This window comes from Hipposideros armiger, unplaced genomic scaffold (genome assembly GCF_001890085.2).
Source record: "Hipposideros armiger isolate ML-2016 unplaced genomic scaffold, ASM189008v1 scaffold_125, whole genome shotgun sequence".
In the NCBI taxonomy this organism is placed as follows: Eukaryota; Metazoa; Chordata; class Mammalia; order Chiroptera; family Hipposideridae; genus Hipposideros; species Hipposideros armiger.
The window spans coordinates 2,694,251-2,713,392 of record NW_017731475.1 but is presented as its reverse complement, the minus strand read 5'-3'; the positions used below and the strand labels follow the sequence as shown (position 1 = coordinate 2,713,392).

At 39.4% G+C, this 19,142-nt stretch overlaps 2 protein-coding genes across 4 annotated transcripts in view; one reads left to right on the top strand and one right to left on the bottom strand.

Annotated features, from left to right (window-relative positions):
- CMSS1 (cms1 ribosomal small subunit homolog) overlaps positions 1-19,142 on the top strand; it is a 345,852-nt gene that overhangs the window by 92,972 nt on the left and 233,738 nt on the right. The window lies entirely within an intron of this gene.
- Positions 1-19,142, bottom strand: part of FILIP1L (filamin A interacting protein 1 like) — a 270,986-nt gene that overhangs the window by 82,716 nt on the left and 169,128 nt on the right. For 2 of the 3 annotated variants that reach the window (XM_019648350.1, XM_019648347.1), the window contains exons 4-5: positions 19,006-19,074; positions 12,037-12,215 (exon numbers count right to left, since the gene is read on the bottom strand). In XM_019648350.1, the coding sequence (XP_019503895.1) occupies positions 12,037-12,215; positions 19,006-19,074 (248 nt within the window). The remainder of the gene's footprint in view (positions 1-12,036; positions 12,216-19,005; positions 19,075-19,142) is intronic. The other variant, XM_019648348.1, reaches the window with a different exon arrangement.

The window sequence follows — 19,142 nt, the reverse complement described above, 5'->3', positions numbered from 1 at the left end:
TGTGTGTGTGTGTGTGTATGTATATATGTATATATAATATATATAGATATGCATATAGAATACATATATATGTATTTTAGTTTGAAGACATTTAATGTTTCTACATTCATTCAACTGTGTAGAAAAAGTAGAAATTCATATCTATGGGTCAGCATGAAAACATTTAGAAGCACAGAGAATACACACTGACATTCTTGCCATCAAAGAGCAGCGGACCTTTGGGGAGAGACCTCCACTGAAACCACCAGCTTCTTTAAAGTCCCTGTAGCAGCTGCCGCCAATTATACTGCTCATGTTCGTGACTGTTTGGAGGGAGTAATATGTATTTATTCTACAAGTATCTATTGGGCATCCCTGTGAGGGGCTAGGGATCCAGAGATAAAGTGTCTTTGCCCTTGTGGATCTTACACACAGTGGGGAAGAGCGGGCAGACCAGAGCCGTGATAATCAGGCGTGTCTCTCTCCCCTGCATGTTGGCATCCACGGGTTGTCCTTGTGATTCAGTACATGTCTTCTGTTATTAAGTTACAAAGAACATGTGTTCTCTTTCCTCACCACATATATCCTCTTCTCCAGAGCTGGACTCCTCAAGTCTGGCTGCTGCTTTCTGGATTAACTGTGCCATAGGATTTGTTTCTTATCGGTGATATTGATGATACTGAAGTAATTATTCCGAAAGCTCCCTACATGGACTTGGGCTTTGCAGGTTTTCAAGATCTCAGCCATTCCCTATTGTGTATTGTTCCTGTCACTCACCTTACCCTGCTGGTACCTAAAGGCATTTGAAGGTGCGACAACTCCCCCCCACCCCATCCCCTTTTATGTTTCAGATAGATTTTAAATGAAAGTAATTATTCATGAATACAGCATCTCCAAAAAGGTTTGAATCGGCTCTGATCACTTAATAAAAGCAGAATTTGAACATTTTTTGTGAAACATTTGAGAATGGGGCTTCACCTGAATTGCTTATGTTTGTGTGAACAAAAAGGGGGTTCTAGGGAAAGTCACCTCCAAGGGTGATCTGATCACAAACTCCTAACTGGGCAGGTCAGGGTGGATAGTCACGCCCCAGGCACGTAACTTCTATAGTTAAAAGTTCATCTTTGCCTTAAGCAAGCCCTGTCCATTGTTTGTGTACATCTATGTTAACACACCTTTGAAATGCCTCTATTCAGACCCTTCCTTCTAAAGCGTGACCACCGTCAAGTGAGCACATGATCTTAACTATCCTGTGATCCGACCCCCACCTTGCTTTCTCTCCACCTTCATGTAACCTTCCCTCCTTAATTCCAAATGCATAAAATGAGCTGCAAACTGTCATTTCTTGGAAGCATTTATCTCAGCCTGTTGAGAGCCTGCTTCCAGGCTTATCCTGTTTGGCTGAAATATATTTTTATAAAGCTTTTCTATAGGTTTGGGCATTCTTACTTCAACATTTGTATGTTTGTACCATCTTTTCACCTCTCTAACCCCCATCCTTGTATGGTATATCCAAAGTCCAAAGAAACCAATTTTCACTGGGTCCTTCGCATGATTTGGTGGGTTGTGAGGGCTCAGCCACGGTGCAAGAAAAGTTCGTTATGAAACCACAAATCTCCTTGGATTCCTAAGGTTTCTTTCTGGAACTGAAAGCAGGAACTAAGTGACTGCCCCACATGTTTCAACAAACAAAATATAATCAGTCTGAAAAAATACAGGCCTATTCAGAGGAGACAGGGCACATTTTTCAGGATTAAACTCTTCCAGTCTAGAAGAGATTTCTGTTCCTGCCATCTGAGGTTGTTTGGGATGAAGTTTGATCTGATTTGCTCTGCTTTGTTATTATTGAGACATGACTCACTTAGAATTCAGCACAGATGAAAATTAAGTAGTGATTTTTTTTCCCCTTTCTAACATTTTTTGTTATTTTGTGCCTCTTACTTTGTTTATTGATAAAAATCTTAGCCATCAAAGAAATGGCGAGAATAAGCTACTGAATTCTTCTGCATAAAGAAGCCAGGAGAGTTCTCCAACTGTGTCTCCACAAATGACCACATAAAAAGACCATTCGTTTCATCTAAATGCCTCCTCATGGCTTAATGTTATGTTTGAAAGTATGGCTGTAGAACAGCTGGAGCATTCTTGAGTAGATTATTAGTTGGAGTTTTGATTAATCAACAAATCTGTTTAGAGTAAGAAGTAATTTGGCATCAAGCAAATGACACATGTGCCCTGCAGGGAAATGTCTTTTCTTTTTAATTTCACTTATATTTGGTCCTCACTATTGACTCTGATGGTAAATATTCCATGTTGCGATCTCTCAGCTATCTTTGAAGGAAATGTTTACTAAATAGTGTTTTGATAGTCACATGTAATTCTCTTTTTAATACATTTTTCCTTTACTTATATATATATTCTAGTGTTTGTTATGGCATGAAATGCCTTGAATGTCATATTTACTCAGAACAAAAAATTCATGATATAAAGCAACAAAACTGTGAGTTAGAAATTACTTATTTTTATGAAAACATGTCCTTAGCCTCATAAATCCTGCTAATGTTTCTTCGGAAACATCTTCTGAAGATATAAATTACTCGTTCACCAGACATCTCAGATATTTCATACTGTTACTGGAAGTTCATGGAAATAAATGGAAAGTGCTATGAGCATAAATGTATGTACATGATAAATAGGGAGGAAATGAGAGTTGGCAAATAGAAATTGAGTTAAATAGGAGAAATTGGTATAGAGTTCTCACACACTCTAAACCAACTGAATTATTAGAGGGGGAATTTGACAAAGTGAAGTTTGGATTCCACAATGTTAGCTAAATCAAACTTGTCAGGACCATGTAAGCGCAGTGCTATAAGCGTCGTGAACTATTGTGGAATCCGTCATGTGGTGGGAAAGGTGAGCCGGAATCCTGGATCTGGACTCTGAGGCTTGGCGTGGGATGGTCCTGCGGGAGGAGGTTTCAGAGCTTTCAGAGAAGGAGCTGCAGAAGCAATGATGCTAGGCCATGAAAACCTGAATTGGATGGGGAAAAGGCACTATACTGAAATCATATGGAAAATGGCAAAATACTCTTTCAAGAAAACATTATGTTTGAATATGTTTTTGATGATATATTGAAATTTTTTCTTAAAAAGTAACACATCTCTAAAATAAAAGCTCAAGTCAGTGGGAAAGTTTGATTCATGTTACTAACATTCACTTTACATACTTTTTAACCTCATACATATCATGTTTAAGATTAGGTCAGATTCGAGATTAGTCCCAGGCAAAGTTATAAAGTAAGAAATGGGTACTCCCCTTCTTTGCTAGTAATAGTATGAACAGTCTCTTTATAGAGTGCTATTTAGCTACAGTTTTCAAAATCCTTAAAAGGTTCATGACTTTTGACCCAGCAATTCCACATCTAAGAATTTATTTATTCTAATGCAAACTATCAGGGAGGTGTAAAAATTTATTGGAATATACATCATAGAGTTCTTTATCAAAGTGAAAAAGTGGAAGGAATCTAAATGTCCACAACAGGGAATTTATTCAATAAATTGCATTTGTATGATACAGTATTATTCATGTACTTAAAAATTATGGAATAGAGGAGTTGTTGGTGATTTAGGAAAATGTCATGATGTTTTTGTTAGTGAAAAAAATAGGATACCAAAACTGTGCCAGGTATGAATGGAGAGAGTTGTTTTTAGCTTTTTTGTAGTTAATGTTTCTGATTTTTTTTTTACTTTAAAACCTCTTTTAGGATCATACTTTCTTCCAGTTCCTTGATAAAGGACCTACCATCTTTTCATCTGCTCTCTCGGGGACAATCACAAAGCTTTTGTTCTGCTTCCCTTATCAAAACTGATTTGTTTTATATATTATTCTCAAAAGCTGGGCTAAGTGACAAGAACTAATCCAGAAGCTAATTTAGGATAAGATATTAATGGAAAATAATAGATTTAAATGTGACACCTTTTCCTACATTACAGTCACTTAGTCAACAGATATTTATTGTTTTCTCCATGCTCTTGGCCCTACAGAAGGAACAGTGAAAAGTAAGCCCACTTACTTACCTTGTAGTGGGAACATTTGATTTTTCACAATCCCTTTAGGCAAATAGATACCGAAGGGTATGCCCCTTGAAAGCTCCTACTCATCATCACATCCTTAGCACCCAGCACAGGCTCTAATTAAATGCCTTATGGCAATCCCCAAAATGCCCAGTGATGTGACACAGAGTATGTCAGTAAACTATGTTGAACAAAAGCAAATCTGAAGAAAGATACAAATGCTTACTGAGTGCTTCTATGTATCCGACACCATACGTGGCACTTTCTATGCATTATATCATTTAGTAATCTCAAGAACCTAGGAGATCCATATCATTTTTTTTAACAGATGCTGAAACTGAGACTCACACAGATGAAGTTCTTTGTTCAAGGTCAAATAGCTAGTGGGACTGGATAAGAAGATGGGACCATGGTTCAAACTCTTGTTCTACTAGTCTATACTTTTAACTACGAGACCCTATACCATTCCAAGGAAAGGTCTTTCTGTGCCATGATATTTACTCCTCGTGTACTCATTTATGCCAGACATCTCCATCCTCATAGCTGGCCAAAGCCATTTGGTTCAACTTCTCCTGAGGGAGTAATACACTTGCCAGGAAATTTTATCTGCAAGTTGCAAATTCAGGATACAGTTTATGTCTAATGTTCCACCTTGATTTCCATTTATGAGGCAAAAATTTCCATTTTGATATGGTTTAATGACTCTTTTCCTCTTTATATTTTATAATTAGATGGAACAGAAGTTTGAGGTTGCCTTTCCACATTCAGTCTTTGGCTTTCTGTTTTATAGGGCTGTTAACCTAGGAGCTATGAGCCAGTTAGATATATTTATCCAGTGCTTAATGTATGGCCTGCATTCTCCTAGGGCTATGCTGTTGGATAATTACAGTTATTAATATCCTTTTTGCCTGACCTTCCATAATGTTGCAACAGTGGTGTCAGTTCCACAAAATGAACACTCAACTTCTCTCTAGATCACCTACAGGTTATTTTATGAGGGTCTTGTCTCTTCAACTGTATTATAATTATGTATTAAATTTCTTTTGGACCTACCACAACACCAAATGCAAGGCTTAAGCATCTAATAATGATTTTAGGGAGAGGAGTGCCGAATATGTTACCAGAAGAGGTAGCTTTTGGTCTGGCTCTACCATGTATCATCAAGAATGGGGATTTCTTAGCTGAGACTTGATGGGCCTTGTTTTTCTCAATTAAAAAATCAGAGGATTGGTCTAGATTGCTAGGTATTTTCAGGTTTAAATTTGAGTTTCAGAGATCTCTGTCATTTTTTTATAGTTGTCTGATAGATTGATTCATTGTGGTGGCATTAACAGAAATAGAAACATTGTAAATTGACTTGGATTTGCAAAGATGATATTAGGTTTAGTTTTGAATATGTGACATTTGAGAAGCAGTAGTGTGTACCTAAATCTAGATATCCTTTAAGAATGCAAATATAGATTGGATTTGAAGCTGGTGGTAGAGATGCTGTCATTCTCACTGACCTCTTTTGATAGTGTGGGTTAGAATCCTAGGCTTGATGTAAAAGGTACTTATTCATAAGAATCACATAATTGCAGATTTTTAGATCTGAAATTGTATATCCTGTCCTTTTTGTTTTATACATAAGACTGGAGAAATGGAATTTGCCCCAAGTTACACACTAGCTGCAGATAATGATCTGCAGACCAGAGTCCCCTATCTCCAAGTTCCCAGTTCCTCTCTCACTATGCTTGTTATGTTTCCTTGTAGACTGCTTTTTAACATTTGTAGTATTCTTTTGTAAGCAATAAATTCACTAATCATTATACATCCAAATATACACCAAAAATTATTTGTAAAGTTTAGCTCAGCCTTCTGGGAAGGAAAACAATCAAATAGTGTCATCACTGGATCTGAATTTTGACCTCGAATTAAACAATGTACAGAAACCGCTGAATTGTACAGTTATTAATACATGGGTATGGTTTTGTGATGTGTTGAAAGTTAAGTCATGGTGTACAATCCTAAATGGTTTTTTGGTATTTCATGAGATAATTAATCTCTCTGTGTCCCTGCCCAGATCCTGTATTAGGTCTGGGGTATATGAACACTGGGCTGATCACATTGGGATTCTCCATAGAATTATAATACCAAAATATGAGTTTGTGGTGGGTCTCCATTTTGTTCTGACAGAGAACTGGATATCCATGACAAAGGTCAGATGGAGATCTGGCACCCATTTCACTACTTGCAAGACATTGTCTCGAGAATATGTAATGCATATAGCTCTTTGCCAGAAAACTGAAAGGAAATGATTGCATTTGAGTACAATGTATTCTACAACAATAGTTTAGTGTGCATGAAATTTAAAACTGCTGGCTTTCCAAATAAGATTTTTAAAAAGTGGACATACTTATTTTTTAAAAACATTATACCCACTGTAATATTCCTAAAAGCTGAAATTTAAGACCAAAGAAACAAAATCCTAATGGTAATTGTTGCAAGCTAATGAGTTCTGTAGTAAAGTACTCTAGTTGAATTTATTTATTGAGTTCTCCTGACTGTTCTATTTTCATGAGCATTTCCGGTTATCATGCTATTTTACCATAATAGTGCCTTTTTAAAAAACCTACCCATCATGATGTCATAGTGCCTTAGAAGAATCAGTAGCAAGTCTTAAAGTCTGCAGTGGTGCCTGTTTCACACATGCACAAATTAATTGGGGTTTTATGTAGGTGGAGACCACATCTACCGACTTCACCTCGTTTCTAGCACAGGGCTTGGCATGTAGCAGGCATTTAATTAGTTGGGGTTTGGGGAGCGGGGGGAGGTAGTAAGTGAATGAATGAATGAATGAATGGCAAGCAGCACTAACTAGCTAACTAACTAGTTAAACTAACTAAAAAAACCCAGAGAAGTTAATACACGCGTTCACGTATGTATATTTCAAGGGCGTATCTAAAGCCTCTGGAAAGAAGATTTGATATTTTTGAGAGATGCCTTTGAAAGTAGTTCAATATACAGTTGACCCTTGAACAACAGGTTTGAACTTCTCAGGTCCACTTTTATGTGGAATTTTTTTTTTCAATAAATCCCTGGGTTTTGCATCTGCAGAGTCAACTGTGGACTGAAAACAGTATTTTCCATCTGTTGGGAATCCGTGGATGCAGAGAGCTGACTATATGCATTTTTCTATGCTATTTTATATAAGGGACTTGGTCATCTGCAGACTGGTATCTATGCAGGGCGGTGTGTGGTGGAGGGTGCGGGAGGTTCCTGGAACCAATCCCCCGTGGATACCAACGACAGTAGTTAAGTTTTGGGGGAGTCAAAATTTATATGCAGATTTTCAACTGCTTGGGGGGTCAGTGGCACTAACCCCTGTGTTGTTTAAGGGTCAACTGTACTCATTCAACAGGAGGATCAGATATGGCTCAGTGTTCCCGTCATCTTGTCTGATGTCAGTGGAAAACAGGAACATAGGCCTGTGATAGTAGAAAAGGGCTGGCAAGGAAATCTTTCTTTACAAAGTTGTATCAGCCAATCCGAGAAGTAGCCATGCTTTGTTCTTTAGGAAAACCCAAACAGCAAAGGACCTCGCCCAAGGTGTGGTCAAGGCAACAACCCTGGAAGCTGGGTCGCTAGTGACTTTCCTCCAAAGACCCCTCTGCCCCCAAGCCACTGCTCTGCCTAGTCACACTTGGGCAGGACAGGAACAAGAAATTATTTCTACCTGTGACTCCTTCCTTACTATGTGGCTTTTGAGAAGCTACCATTTGAACTCCTGCTTTATAAAATAGGAATATCAGTGTTAACCTACTTGGCCAAGATATTATGAAAAGTAATTTAAGGCTTTAAAAAAATCCATGGTGGAAGCCACATTTTTATACAAGTTGCCATAATAGTATTTGTTTCCCACTGTAGTGGTTATTTCAAGGCCAGAAATGCAGTAATATATATGGTTAGTACACATGTTTTGTTTGAGTATTCTAAAAAAGCATACATGGTTTCAAAAAAAAGGAAACTATTTTTTCTTCACAGCCTTTCCCCCCATTGAACTGAAAAAGGGAAAAAAAATATGCAAGCTTTATGAAAGTACAGACAAAATTGGCATTTCACTTATGGGAAAATTTTGCAAAATTGCACTGACTAAAAGTGATTTTTGTTTTGGCTTTCCTGTGAAGCCATCCAGAAAGGCCAAAAATTACTGGCGTTGCTTTTGTATAAAATCTTTCACATAGACTCCACTTGTAATTCAGCCAAGTACATAATTCAAGTCACCAGTGACACACATATCCACACATTGGAGCTGGTCAGTGAACAGAAAGTTGTCATAAAATGTGGATATAATACTATCTTATGGACAGCCCAAACCACACAGATTACAGCGAAGGAAACTTTGCATTAACATGCCGGGAACAGGGTTTCCTGAGCTGATCCCTGCCCCCTTGGTCCTTCAGTGGGAAAGCCAATTGTTTACTGATTACAACGACATCACTTGGCAAACATTTTGGCCTAAACTCAATGTGTGACATCAGCCTCCTTTAGAGTTTTCCACATAAAACAAATTAGCCAAAGAAAACACAGAAATCGAGCCTAAATTTGAAATCTAGAGCTTCAAATTAGCTATCTCAATCATGTATATCTTAATTCTTATTTTATTTCCAAGTAGATATTATCCAACACTTAAAATACGAGTGCTAAACTTTCAGTTGTTTCAGAGCATCAATCAGATATTCCTTTATAGCTATCGTCATCCACCCAACCCCTTTTTATGGGGGTTATGATATCTTTCTTTGTTTCTCTATACAGAGGGTCACTGATTTGAGAGTGGTTTACATCACTTTGTTTGAGGAAGGAAGTAACATTATTCTTTGACCCATTAGGATAAGTTAGTCTTGCTTTTGTGAGGGGTGGCTGTGTGCCTGAGAAGACTCTCACTAAATTAGGACTCAGTGATGATGAGTGTTTTGTCATTTGTCATCTGAAAATGAGACGTGAATGGAATCTCACTCTCTTGCATAAGCACCACCTCTGTGTATATTTACCTGAAATTATTAGAGTTTCTGCCACTTCCTGTTTCACTAGGTGGTGTTCATTTAATACTTTGATGCACATGGCCTTAACATAGGTAGAAGTTGTGCCGCATGAGGCCCATGGTCTCCCTACTAAAGGCAGGACAGCAGGAAGGCCAGCGCACCACCAGTGCCAAGGGATGGGAATTGTGATGTTCCACAGGCTGAGCAGAGGACACATTGCATGTGTATCAAGGGAACTGAGAATAGGGTTAACATTCTCACGCCTAAAGAGTTCCATCGGGAAGCTGTTCCTTGGCAAACAGAAATAGGTGGGTATTCTCATATCTTCCAGAATGGCTAAATGGAATGAGAGTCAATCCAGCCATTTTTTCCTATTTTTTGGTAATGGTATGTTCACTTACATTATTCTTCAAGAGAAAGGCACTTTGTGTCCTATAAACTAAGATATACGATCTTTAAATTTTTTCCTCTTAAACCCCTTTGATGCATGTAGAAATACCATTCTTAATATATTGATTCCATGATGTACAATTTACTTTCATCTCACTGTTTTCCTTTTCCTCTAGCCCATGGCCTTGGTTCCCACTGATGTTTTGTTCCCATGTCTCAGTGTTCCTCTTTGCTCTCTCTTGGTTTAAATAATCATCTCTGTCTCCCTCCTAGGGTTACAGTATTACTCCTCGATAGCCCTCCTCAGCCTTGCTACAAAAGATAGTAGAGGTAACAACAGTAAATATTAAAACTGTACCACCACCAGCCCTCCACATTCCCACCCTAAATCTGTATGTCTTGCCTTCGGCATTAATGTGGTAAGCCCCCTGGGCGGGGGTGGCCAGCACCCCTTTGTTCTATGGCAGGCAGTACTCTGTCCATGGTTAATAATGCTCATAGTAATGAAAGATGAAAGGAAATGTCCGTGTTCAGCAGGTTAGTGCCAAGAAGGGTGGAGGCCAAATCAGGCCACAGGTACCAAACCACAGGGGTTCAAATAATATTTAATTTGACATTGTCTCATTGAATAACATATCTTATACCATAATGTCTGAGGCAAATCTTCCCATGGTGCCAGACTTCTTATGCTCCTTTCATCTGCCCCTGAAGACATTTCAAGTTCATGAAGGACACAGTCAAGACCCTCCTCTAGTCAGTGAGTAGAGAACAAACTTCCTGATGAATGTGGAAAAAGAAACTGGGTGTGAAGACCATAGGTTCTCTGGTGTCCTAACCAAGTGTCTACCATGAAGCACATTGAAAATAAGTGAAAGCTTGCCATTCGCCTGGCTGTTATGTAACTTGGGTTACCTAGCGAAAATATGAATTGTAAGTAGTTAAATAAAGCACTTGAGACTACTAGTATTTGGTAAAAGGCAGCTCACAAGTAATTTTTTTGTCTGTGATTGTCAGAATCCAGCATCATTAGCTCTGTAACTCATAAAAGAAGTACACATGGAATAACAAGGGAAATGAAGATCCAGTAATATTTGACATTGCAAAGATCGGTTATTTTCTCTTTGTAATATAAATAGAGGGTCAGTTGTCCTTTCAGTTAATATAGATGCTCATACTTTCTACATTGATTCAGAACAGAGGATCAAAGTGGAGCAAATAACCTGCCCTCCATATGGTTATAAAATGTTTACCAACTAATCTCCCCATTTTTGCAGCCAAGCTTCTCAAAATACTTGTTCACATTTTATGCTTCTGTGTTCATAGTTCTTATTTATTATTCAAAACGTTATGATTTGGCTTCTGCCCTCACTGTTCTGTTGAAAGGGTTCGAGTTCCTCACTGTTTTCCTTGTTGCCAAATTTGGGGACATTTTCTCATCCTTTGCTGTATTGTTTGGTGGTATTTGACTGCTCAGTCTTTCTTGAAACTCATTCTTGCTTGGTTTCTTTGCTTTCTTTCTCTTCTGGTTCTTCTAGCTTTTCACCATTCTTTCTTAGCTTCCTGTCTTGACCTCTTTTCCTCCAGAAAACCTCCAAGCATTGATGTTTTCTAGAGTTCTCTTTTCAGAATTCTCTCTCCTCACCACACCAACACTCATAGCTTTAGCTATCACCAGATGCAAATTCGCATCACCAGCCCATCCTTTTCCAGACCTATAAGATTGTCTTTAGACATATTGTTCTCCCCACTGGAGATTGGAATTCATTGGGCACCTCACACTCAACATGTCTAAAGCAGAACTCACCACCTACCCCCAGCCTCAACTTTTAAACCATCCTCCCCCACCAAAATCCTTCAACAACAAAGAGCTGTGTCCCATTCATGTATTCTGTGCCTTGGTGAATAGCCAGTACTTCTCAGTAACTCCCTATTTTCCTTGCTCTGCTCTCCAGTCTCAGTAGTCACTATTTACAACTGATTATACATCATAAATGTTTCTCTAACCCCATAGCCATTGGAACACATATGCTCCTCCTGTCTTTCCTCCATGTTGCCTTAATGATTCTTTAAGAAAGCACACCTGATCAACTCATCCCCCTTCCCACAATTTGTCATTTGCTCCTTCTTGTGACAGTATAAAATCCAATTGCTTGTGGTTATCCTTTCCTTTTTTTTTATCCTGCAGTTACATCCTGTAGCTATGTGGAAAGCTTGAGTTCCCTCAATACCTGACCTCTATGATGTGACACTTATTTCTGCCCCTGCCATGTATATAGTTTCCATTCTTATTTGTATAGGGACAAAACCTCTGTCACCTCCCCTGTTCTTTCTCAGAGCACTCCCCTGCAGAATTAGGTGCCCCAGATTTATGTTTCCACAGTCCTTATCACACCTGCTTATTTTTGTATTGTACTGATAATGTCTTTAAACATATCTTTTACTGGACATGAGATCTCTGAGAGCAGAGGCTGTGCCATATTCATCTATGTATCCCTGTATCCGTGGTATAGTGCCCAGCCCATGAGGTTAGTAAGAGTTTGCAGAATGGTTCATTGTCTTGTACAAAGTAGCCTTACCTTTCACATTCCTGTTCTAGTAAGCTTATGAATTCATCACTCTTCTCCATGTATTCTTTATGTTTTTTCTTTTCTTCCTCTAACTCCAATATGGTTTGCCTGTGAGATTTTTCTACCATCAAAAGCTGTTCCAGGATTCGTCTGTGAGATTCTTTATGTTTTTCCACAACTTTGTCCAACTGCAAAAGGAAGTAAATTTATAGTCTGTTAACTACAAATCATTCATAATACTGCCATCTTTCACTCTTTTAGAAATGTCCAAGTTTTGACTAATTAATTCATCAATGGGTTCTGATCTCCTTGTTTAATTTGTATCATTCCTCTTATGAATTGATTCTTTTTTACTGTCATCATTTTTTCCCCAGAGAGAAGAAGTGGTGCCTCTGTAGGTATCAGAACAGTTTCCCCTAACCCCTTTCTGACACTTCCTTCTCTCTCCAGAGAAACCATATCAGAAGAGTGATAGGTACAATGTTTGATTCTACAGCTGTGCTAGCTGATCCCTGCTGCCCAGGCCTCTCTAGAGTACTCTACCAGTATCTGCCTATTGGGCCCTTGGTCTGTTTTTCATTGTATTATGCATCAAGTATTTGCATATTTAAACACAAACATTTAAACATTTTTTAATCAATTCTGTGTCATTATGTAATGTGAATGTGACCACATATAAGCACCAAGTTCTTTCTGGTTTCTGTGGCTTGCTTATGTGTCTGATAAATCTATCACCCTGGGCCCGATTTATGTATTTGTCTCCCCTACTAGACTGCGAACTCCCTGAATGGAGGGCCTACGTTCCATTTTTCTTAACTTTTTAGCATCTAACAAGGTGCCTGGCTCATAGTAGGTGCCCAATATATGTTTACAGATTGAAAACAAAATAAACAAGCAAGGAGTTGAGAAAGAAAAGAGGGAAAGAGGCTGATTAACACAGATGTGGCTCTGGATCTTTGGCCAGTGATAAATAAAAATCCAATCAAGAGCATGGTTTTGAAAGCATGTGACTTTCTAGTTTGTTAAATACTAGGTGCTATAACTGATATTATTGGTTGATTTTACCCTTTGTCTTTATCATAAAAAATTGAAAATTTGTGACTTTGTGAATTAGAAGCCATTTTAAATTGTATATCCTTAACAAGCACCTACTTGACTAGGAATCCAAGGTACAAAATAGCCAGGCCATTTCAGAAAAAAGTAGAACGAAAGTGTCCTGGCATATAGAACCTAACTAATTCTCTCAGCCCTCTAAATCCTTAGACTGGTTCTAATTGTCTAATATTGGTTTATAATGGTGTGTTAACACAGATACAGTACTTCATTATGCCATATAGGTGTTGATGATTTTTAATAAATGTAGCCAATTCTTTTGTGGAAGCAGAAAGTACTAAGTTGTATTGCCTGCTGGCCCAGTCACTGTTACCCAATGACCCTCTTCTGAGAGGGAGATTGTAGCGTTACTTGTCCTGGGTCTCAAGCCCTAACAGCCCCCTGAAAATTCCTTCTTCAGTTGCCCAAACATTAAAGTGCATTGAAAGGGAAATTCAAATGAACTGCTTTTGGAATTTGAAAATGAAATAGAGGTAGGATCAGCCTTCATTTAGGAAATTTGTCAACTGACTTAAAAAAACCTTGTATTGAATTTGCATAAGATCAGCTCTAGAATGAATGAATGAATAATTATGGTAGGTATTTATAACACATAAATGAATGACTAAGGAAGGCTTCTTCAATGCAAGAAAAATGTCTTTCCTTAGATAGCGTCTTGTCATTGTATGCACAAGGGTATTAAACTTTATTCAGCCTAAAAAGAGAAAATAGAAGAGTTGCTTAATCCACTGTTGTTTTCCATTGTGAGTTTTCCTCCTTATATTGTTTGTTTGTTTGAAGGGATAGGGAAGGAGGGCTGGCAAGACCCATTGCCCTTCATTTATTTCATGACCTTTAAAGTCGTCTCCCTTCCGTCAGCCTCACCCCCTTCCAGCCTGTCCCCATCAGTGACAACATGATCTTCCTTCCTACACCGATGGGATCACTCCATTGTCCTATCCAGAACCAAAAGGTCTTTCACCATTGGCCTCCTGACAAGTCAGCCCCCTTCTCACTCCATACCTTCCCATCTTTCTCACCCAGCCTTGAGCCACACTGGACTTTGGGAAGTTCCTAGAACATACCATGGTGATTCAAGGCTGCTTTTTTCAGTGCTAAAACCTAGAAACCTTTTTCCCCTTCTACCCGACACTTTTCCTGTTCCTTCTTTGTAGCTTTCTCTGATCACTCCTGGATAGACTAGTTTGTTGCATCATATCAGTGAGACTCTTGATTCTCTGGGTTTTCCTTCTTCACATTCCATGACCCTTGAAAGATGGCTTCCATTTACTGCATGCTATTTATTTGGTGCCACCACTAAGGAGTTGTCAACAGTGGTCATTGGAAAGCTGTCAAATAGTGGCCTGACAGAGGGAAAGTTCCCAAAGGAAAAACTACTGATTCTGGAGATGTTTTCACTCATACCTGAAGTTTTATACTGTGCCTTCATTTCTCCAGGCCCAGAATGCCTCTTAGAAAATACGTCAGTGGTTCTCAGTTCAGTCTCACTCACTCCTGACAAATCAAACAATGGACTTGATCCTCCCTGAACTCATTTCATTTCTCACCACCTGTGTGTGTGAGCGTGACCAAGCCACTTAACCATTCTGTACTTCAGGTTTCTCATTTATAGATTAAATGGTTGCACTTGATTTCTAAGATCAATTCTAGTGCCACAGTTTTCTCAAGCCAACAAGTGTTTATTAAGCTCCTATTATGTTTTATGGACTTAGTGCCATGATAGTTGCCATGGGGAATACAAGGGAAGTTAGACTTCTCAGTGCTTTTGCTTTCCCTAGGAAGATAAGATACACACACAAAACAATCACGAGCAGTGTAAGTGGCATATCATTAAATACTAAGGGACTATCAGATAATCACTGCCCTTCCCCCAGCCCCTTTTTAAATCTATCCCCATTACAGATTGAATGAAGCCTGGGGAAGGAAACAGGGAGTGTCAGGGGCAGAAAGAATGGAAAGATGGCTCCTTCATGTTTACTGTGCAATGACAAGCTTCCTGCTTGTCATTTTAACCTCCTGATGTCCTGTCCTACCCCCAGCTCCTAATGCAATTCAACTCCTTGCCTAGGATGATGGACGGACTGTGTGTTTCCTTAGGTTGGATTTCTCGTGATTGTTCCATGGTCAGAGGGAATGAAGAACAGAGAGGTTTTTCATCTGTTTGCTCTCGGTTGCTTAATGTATGTTTAGAAATGAATAATGGCCTTTGTTTTAGTACCTCCCGAGTCACAGACCACCCTGATTTTGTGTTTGATCTTCTTTCTGCACTACGGCTCTAGCTCTCAGTGCTTTTCCATTGGCTCTTTGAAGATTGTCCCTTTTTTTTTGATTCCCTGAATATACCATTAGAAATAAAGCTAATGCGGAGAGCACAGAAATTGGCCATTTTAGTAGCTCAAAGGTAACCAAATATACTATTTATAAATGTCCCTTCTTCTTCCTTGTCTTTACTGAAACCTGATTTTCCTGGATAACACTGGAATCTGTATCTTACAGAGACTGCGCGTTCGCTCATGACCTCCATACCTCCGATTCTGGAAATGGCAGCGTGAGTCTCATGGCTCTGCCTTACCACTGCCAGACCCTTCCGAACGCCCTTCCTTATTCTCATTGTCCCTCTGAATGGTGATAGTCTTCTCTCATTCTCATCTCTATCATCTCCTGGGCTTCCGGTCACCCTCCTGACAACCTACCTTTCCATTTTCAATCTTGGTACATTCTGGGGGATTTTCAGATTTAGCTGGACCTTCCACGTGGCTCTTTTCTATGCCTGGTCAGCAGCCTTCCTCTTTCCTCCAGACACCTGTTCAAAGCCATGCTATTCTCTCTAAGTACTAGACCTGAACACATCCTTATCTTCTTAACTTTATCTTTTACTTGACTGAAGAGAGTCCATCAAGCATAAATGCTCTTTTTTCCTCCTCTGCTACCTTAACCTACCTATATTCTTCTACATTCTTAACCTCTTCACCTGTGTGAACTTCTTTGCTCCATCCCTTTTTGTCTCCTTCCAGCCCTAATAAGAATTTCTCTTTCTTGTGTCTTTGATCCCAACTCTGTCCCTTTAAACGTGTGCCTACAAATGTGGTCGGGTCTTCCTTTCCTAAAAATGTCCACATATGCTCACACAGAGAGAGAGGAGGTGGAAGATTTACCATGAAGCTTAAGTTTTGCTGTTCTTCACTTGTGTGGGTGTCATCCAAAGCCCTGTCAAGTCCCCAGCAACACTGCTTACCTAGCCATGTATTTTGTAAAAGTTCAAAAGTAATACATTTTAATTGTAGCCAGTTAAAACCTCTGTCTTTTTGTCCACTTTTACTTACCCTCCATCCTATGTTTTCTCACATCAGGTAGTTCTAGAGAGGCTGTGAACATTTTTTGTGTGGGGTGGGGGGAGCTGCTAAAGGGAAGTTTGGTTGGTTTCAAAGTCACTTCCATGAATAGGCAAATTATTGCTAGCATCTTCATGTAGGAAAGGCTTCCAGAAATGCTTTTACTGGCCACTGCCAGCTCACCCAGCCATGGTCAAATAAAGGACAAAATGAATGTGTCCTTTGGTTTCCAGCACTGGAAGTTTGTGGATTGAGAAGAGAAAGGTTCAAAATACCGGGGGTGCCAAAAAATGTATACACATGACTTGTATTCATCTTTTGTTATTGATATATATTGAATATTACAATTTTAATACAGTTTTTTCCTTTCTTAAAATGCGTATTTGGTTTTTTTTGGGCATCTTCTGTTCTGTGTATGGAGCCAGAAGCTAGTCTATGGAAATTTCCCTTTTAGTTCCAGCTTCAGAAGGTCTCTTGCTTCTGTGTAATCTCATCCATGCATTGAAGAGTGTGTTAGAAAGTTTAAAGTTTTTATGTATTTTTCAGTATATAGCTTCACTAGATATCGAGTCCACAGTGTTGCTAGAAATGGAATTCTTTTATGTTCTATCTGATTAACCCCTACTCACCCTCTAGATCTTGGCTTTCCTGATTCTTGTATCTATTGGGTTGTCAGAAAAGTCATGACACATTTTTGCAATGAAAAACAGAAAAAATATGTCATGACTTTTCCGACAAACCAATAAATTCAACACCCATTATAGTCTCTCAAAGTGCTTTGTGATTTTAACCACAGAAACGAATATATGTGTAATTATATGCGTATTTGTGTGATCGTGTTGTCTATCACTCTCTTAGTCATTAACCTCCCTGAAGACAGAAGCACAGGTTAAAGCTGTGGTGGACTCTTGACCTCTGGCATCTCCCTCCCTCTGGACAACCCAGCTACTCCCTCTCCCCATCTGCACCCTTTGTTCTAGCTCCCAGGCCTCCACCAGTTTTTCATCTTAAGTCAGTGTTCCTACCATGTGATGTAACCAAGCGCAGCTTGTTCTTCTAAGGGATTTTGCCTTGAGAACTTTTTACTTCACCCTAGACACAGCTGAGATTTTTACATTTTTCAAAAAGCATTGTGAAGAAATTAAAAGTGTGTTGTTTGTGGGTGGTGGGGTGTGGTCGGGGAGTTAGCACCCTGCAATGGGAGAAAATAAAAGATTATTTTTTTAGCATGCAGATCTTTATTTTGATGTAACTAGGGTGCAGTCATGGATGGGTACACTTAGTGGGAACACCGGCCTCTGTCTTTTCTTCAGCCCTATCTAGGGAATTCTCGTCAGAATTCCCCTGCACTGTTTATTCTCTGGACATCTTCCTCCCACCCCTTCCTTCCCATTAGATACAGGAAGAGGGCAGATACCTAGGTTGTTGGGTCGGTAGTTAGTTCTGTGGGCTTCAGGGTATTGGATAGACTGATAGCTGAGGAGAGACAAATCTATAGGGAAAACAGAAGGCAAGAGAGGAAAGTGGGCAAGTCATGGAGGTGGGAATGTGAGAAATGTGTGCGTGTGGTTGGGGGCAGTAATCGAAGAAGACTGGGTTTGGAAAGCAGAGCTAAATTGTGGATACATTTTAGGGACAAGCATCTGTAGAGGGTCAGGATATTTCCAGTTCTATGTGTGTGTAGTAGAATTAGTTTGAAACTAAAACGTTTTCCTACTGATTTCAGCATAAGTTTGGAATCACCCTGTTTCATTTCACACTTGAGTGTTGAAGGGTTGTGTCATTTGTGGAGTTTTGTCAAGATATGTTTAGTGAGAACTAGTTTGCATGTGCGCGCATATGGATTGGGGAGTTTGTGCCGAATGCTCTCTCACAGTCACCGTGTCAGGAGCCAGCATACAGTTTTAACACTGTTGACTTGAATGCAGCTTCAGCTCCTCTTGTTTAGAATCTGGAATAAAGCACACATCAACAGACTCTGGGTGGTCTCATCCTCACCCCTCAGAGAAGCAGGTCCCTATGACCGAACTCCTTCACAATTTGGCAAGACGGTAGTCTCCTCTCAGGAGACACCCAAGACGAAAATAGCAAGGACATTAGAGGTCAGTCCTGAGGTAGGTTGCCAGCGCTTATGTGAGGGAAATTGGTCCAAAACTTGCTTTCACTCTCTCCAGCCTTAACTCATGCTCCTAGTTGTTTCCTTTTTATGAAAATGAAAAATTATGAAATTTTCCATTGAGGTCTCAGAGGAAAATAGAAGAATAAAATAAGGATGCCAAAGAGTCTCAAAAATGTCAGCAAGTCAAAGAGCAAGCCGCCCCGCATCTGTGTGCCGTGGTGGCCGTGTGGGGACTGCGAAGTTTGCCATTGTCATTGCCGGGCTCGTGGCAGGAGAGAGGTCTCTGCTGTCATTAGACTTTTGAAGGGAAAAAGGATATGTGCTCATCTAAAATATATGCTTTCTAAAACTCTGTTTCTTGGACAGTTCTTCAGATCATTTCCATTCATGCTCAGAATTTCTATGACATAATACCTCAGTGTTTTCAAAGAAATTAACCTCTATGGTTGAACTTGATCTGTTGTTTATTATAGCCTGAATAGTCTTCGAGTCCCCAAAAGAAGTTTGGACCCGTGTGTGTGTGTGTGTGTGTGTGTGTGTGTGTGTGTGTG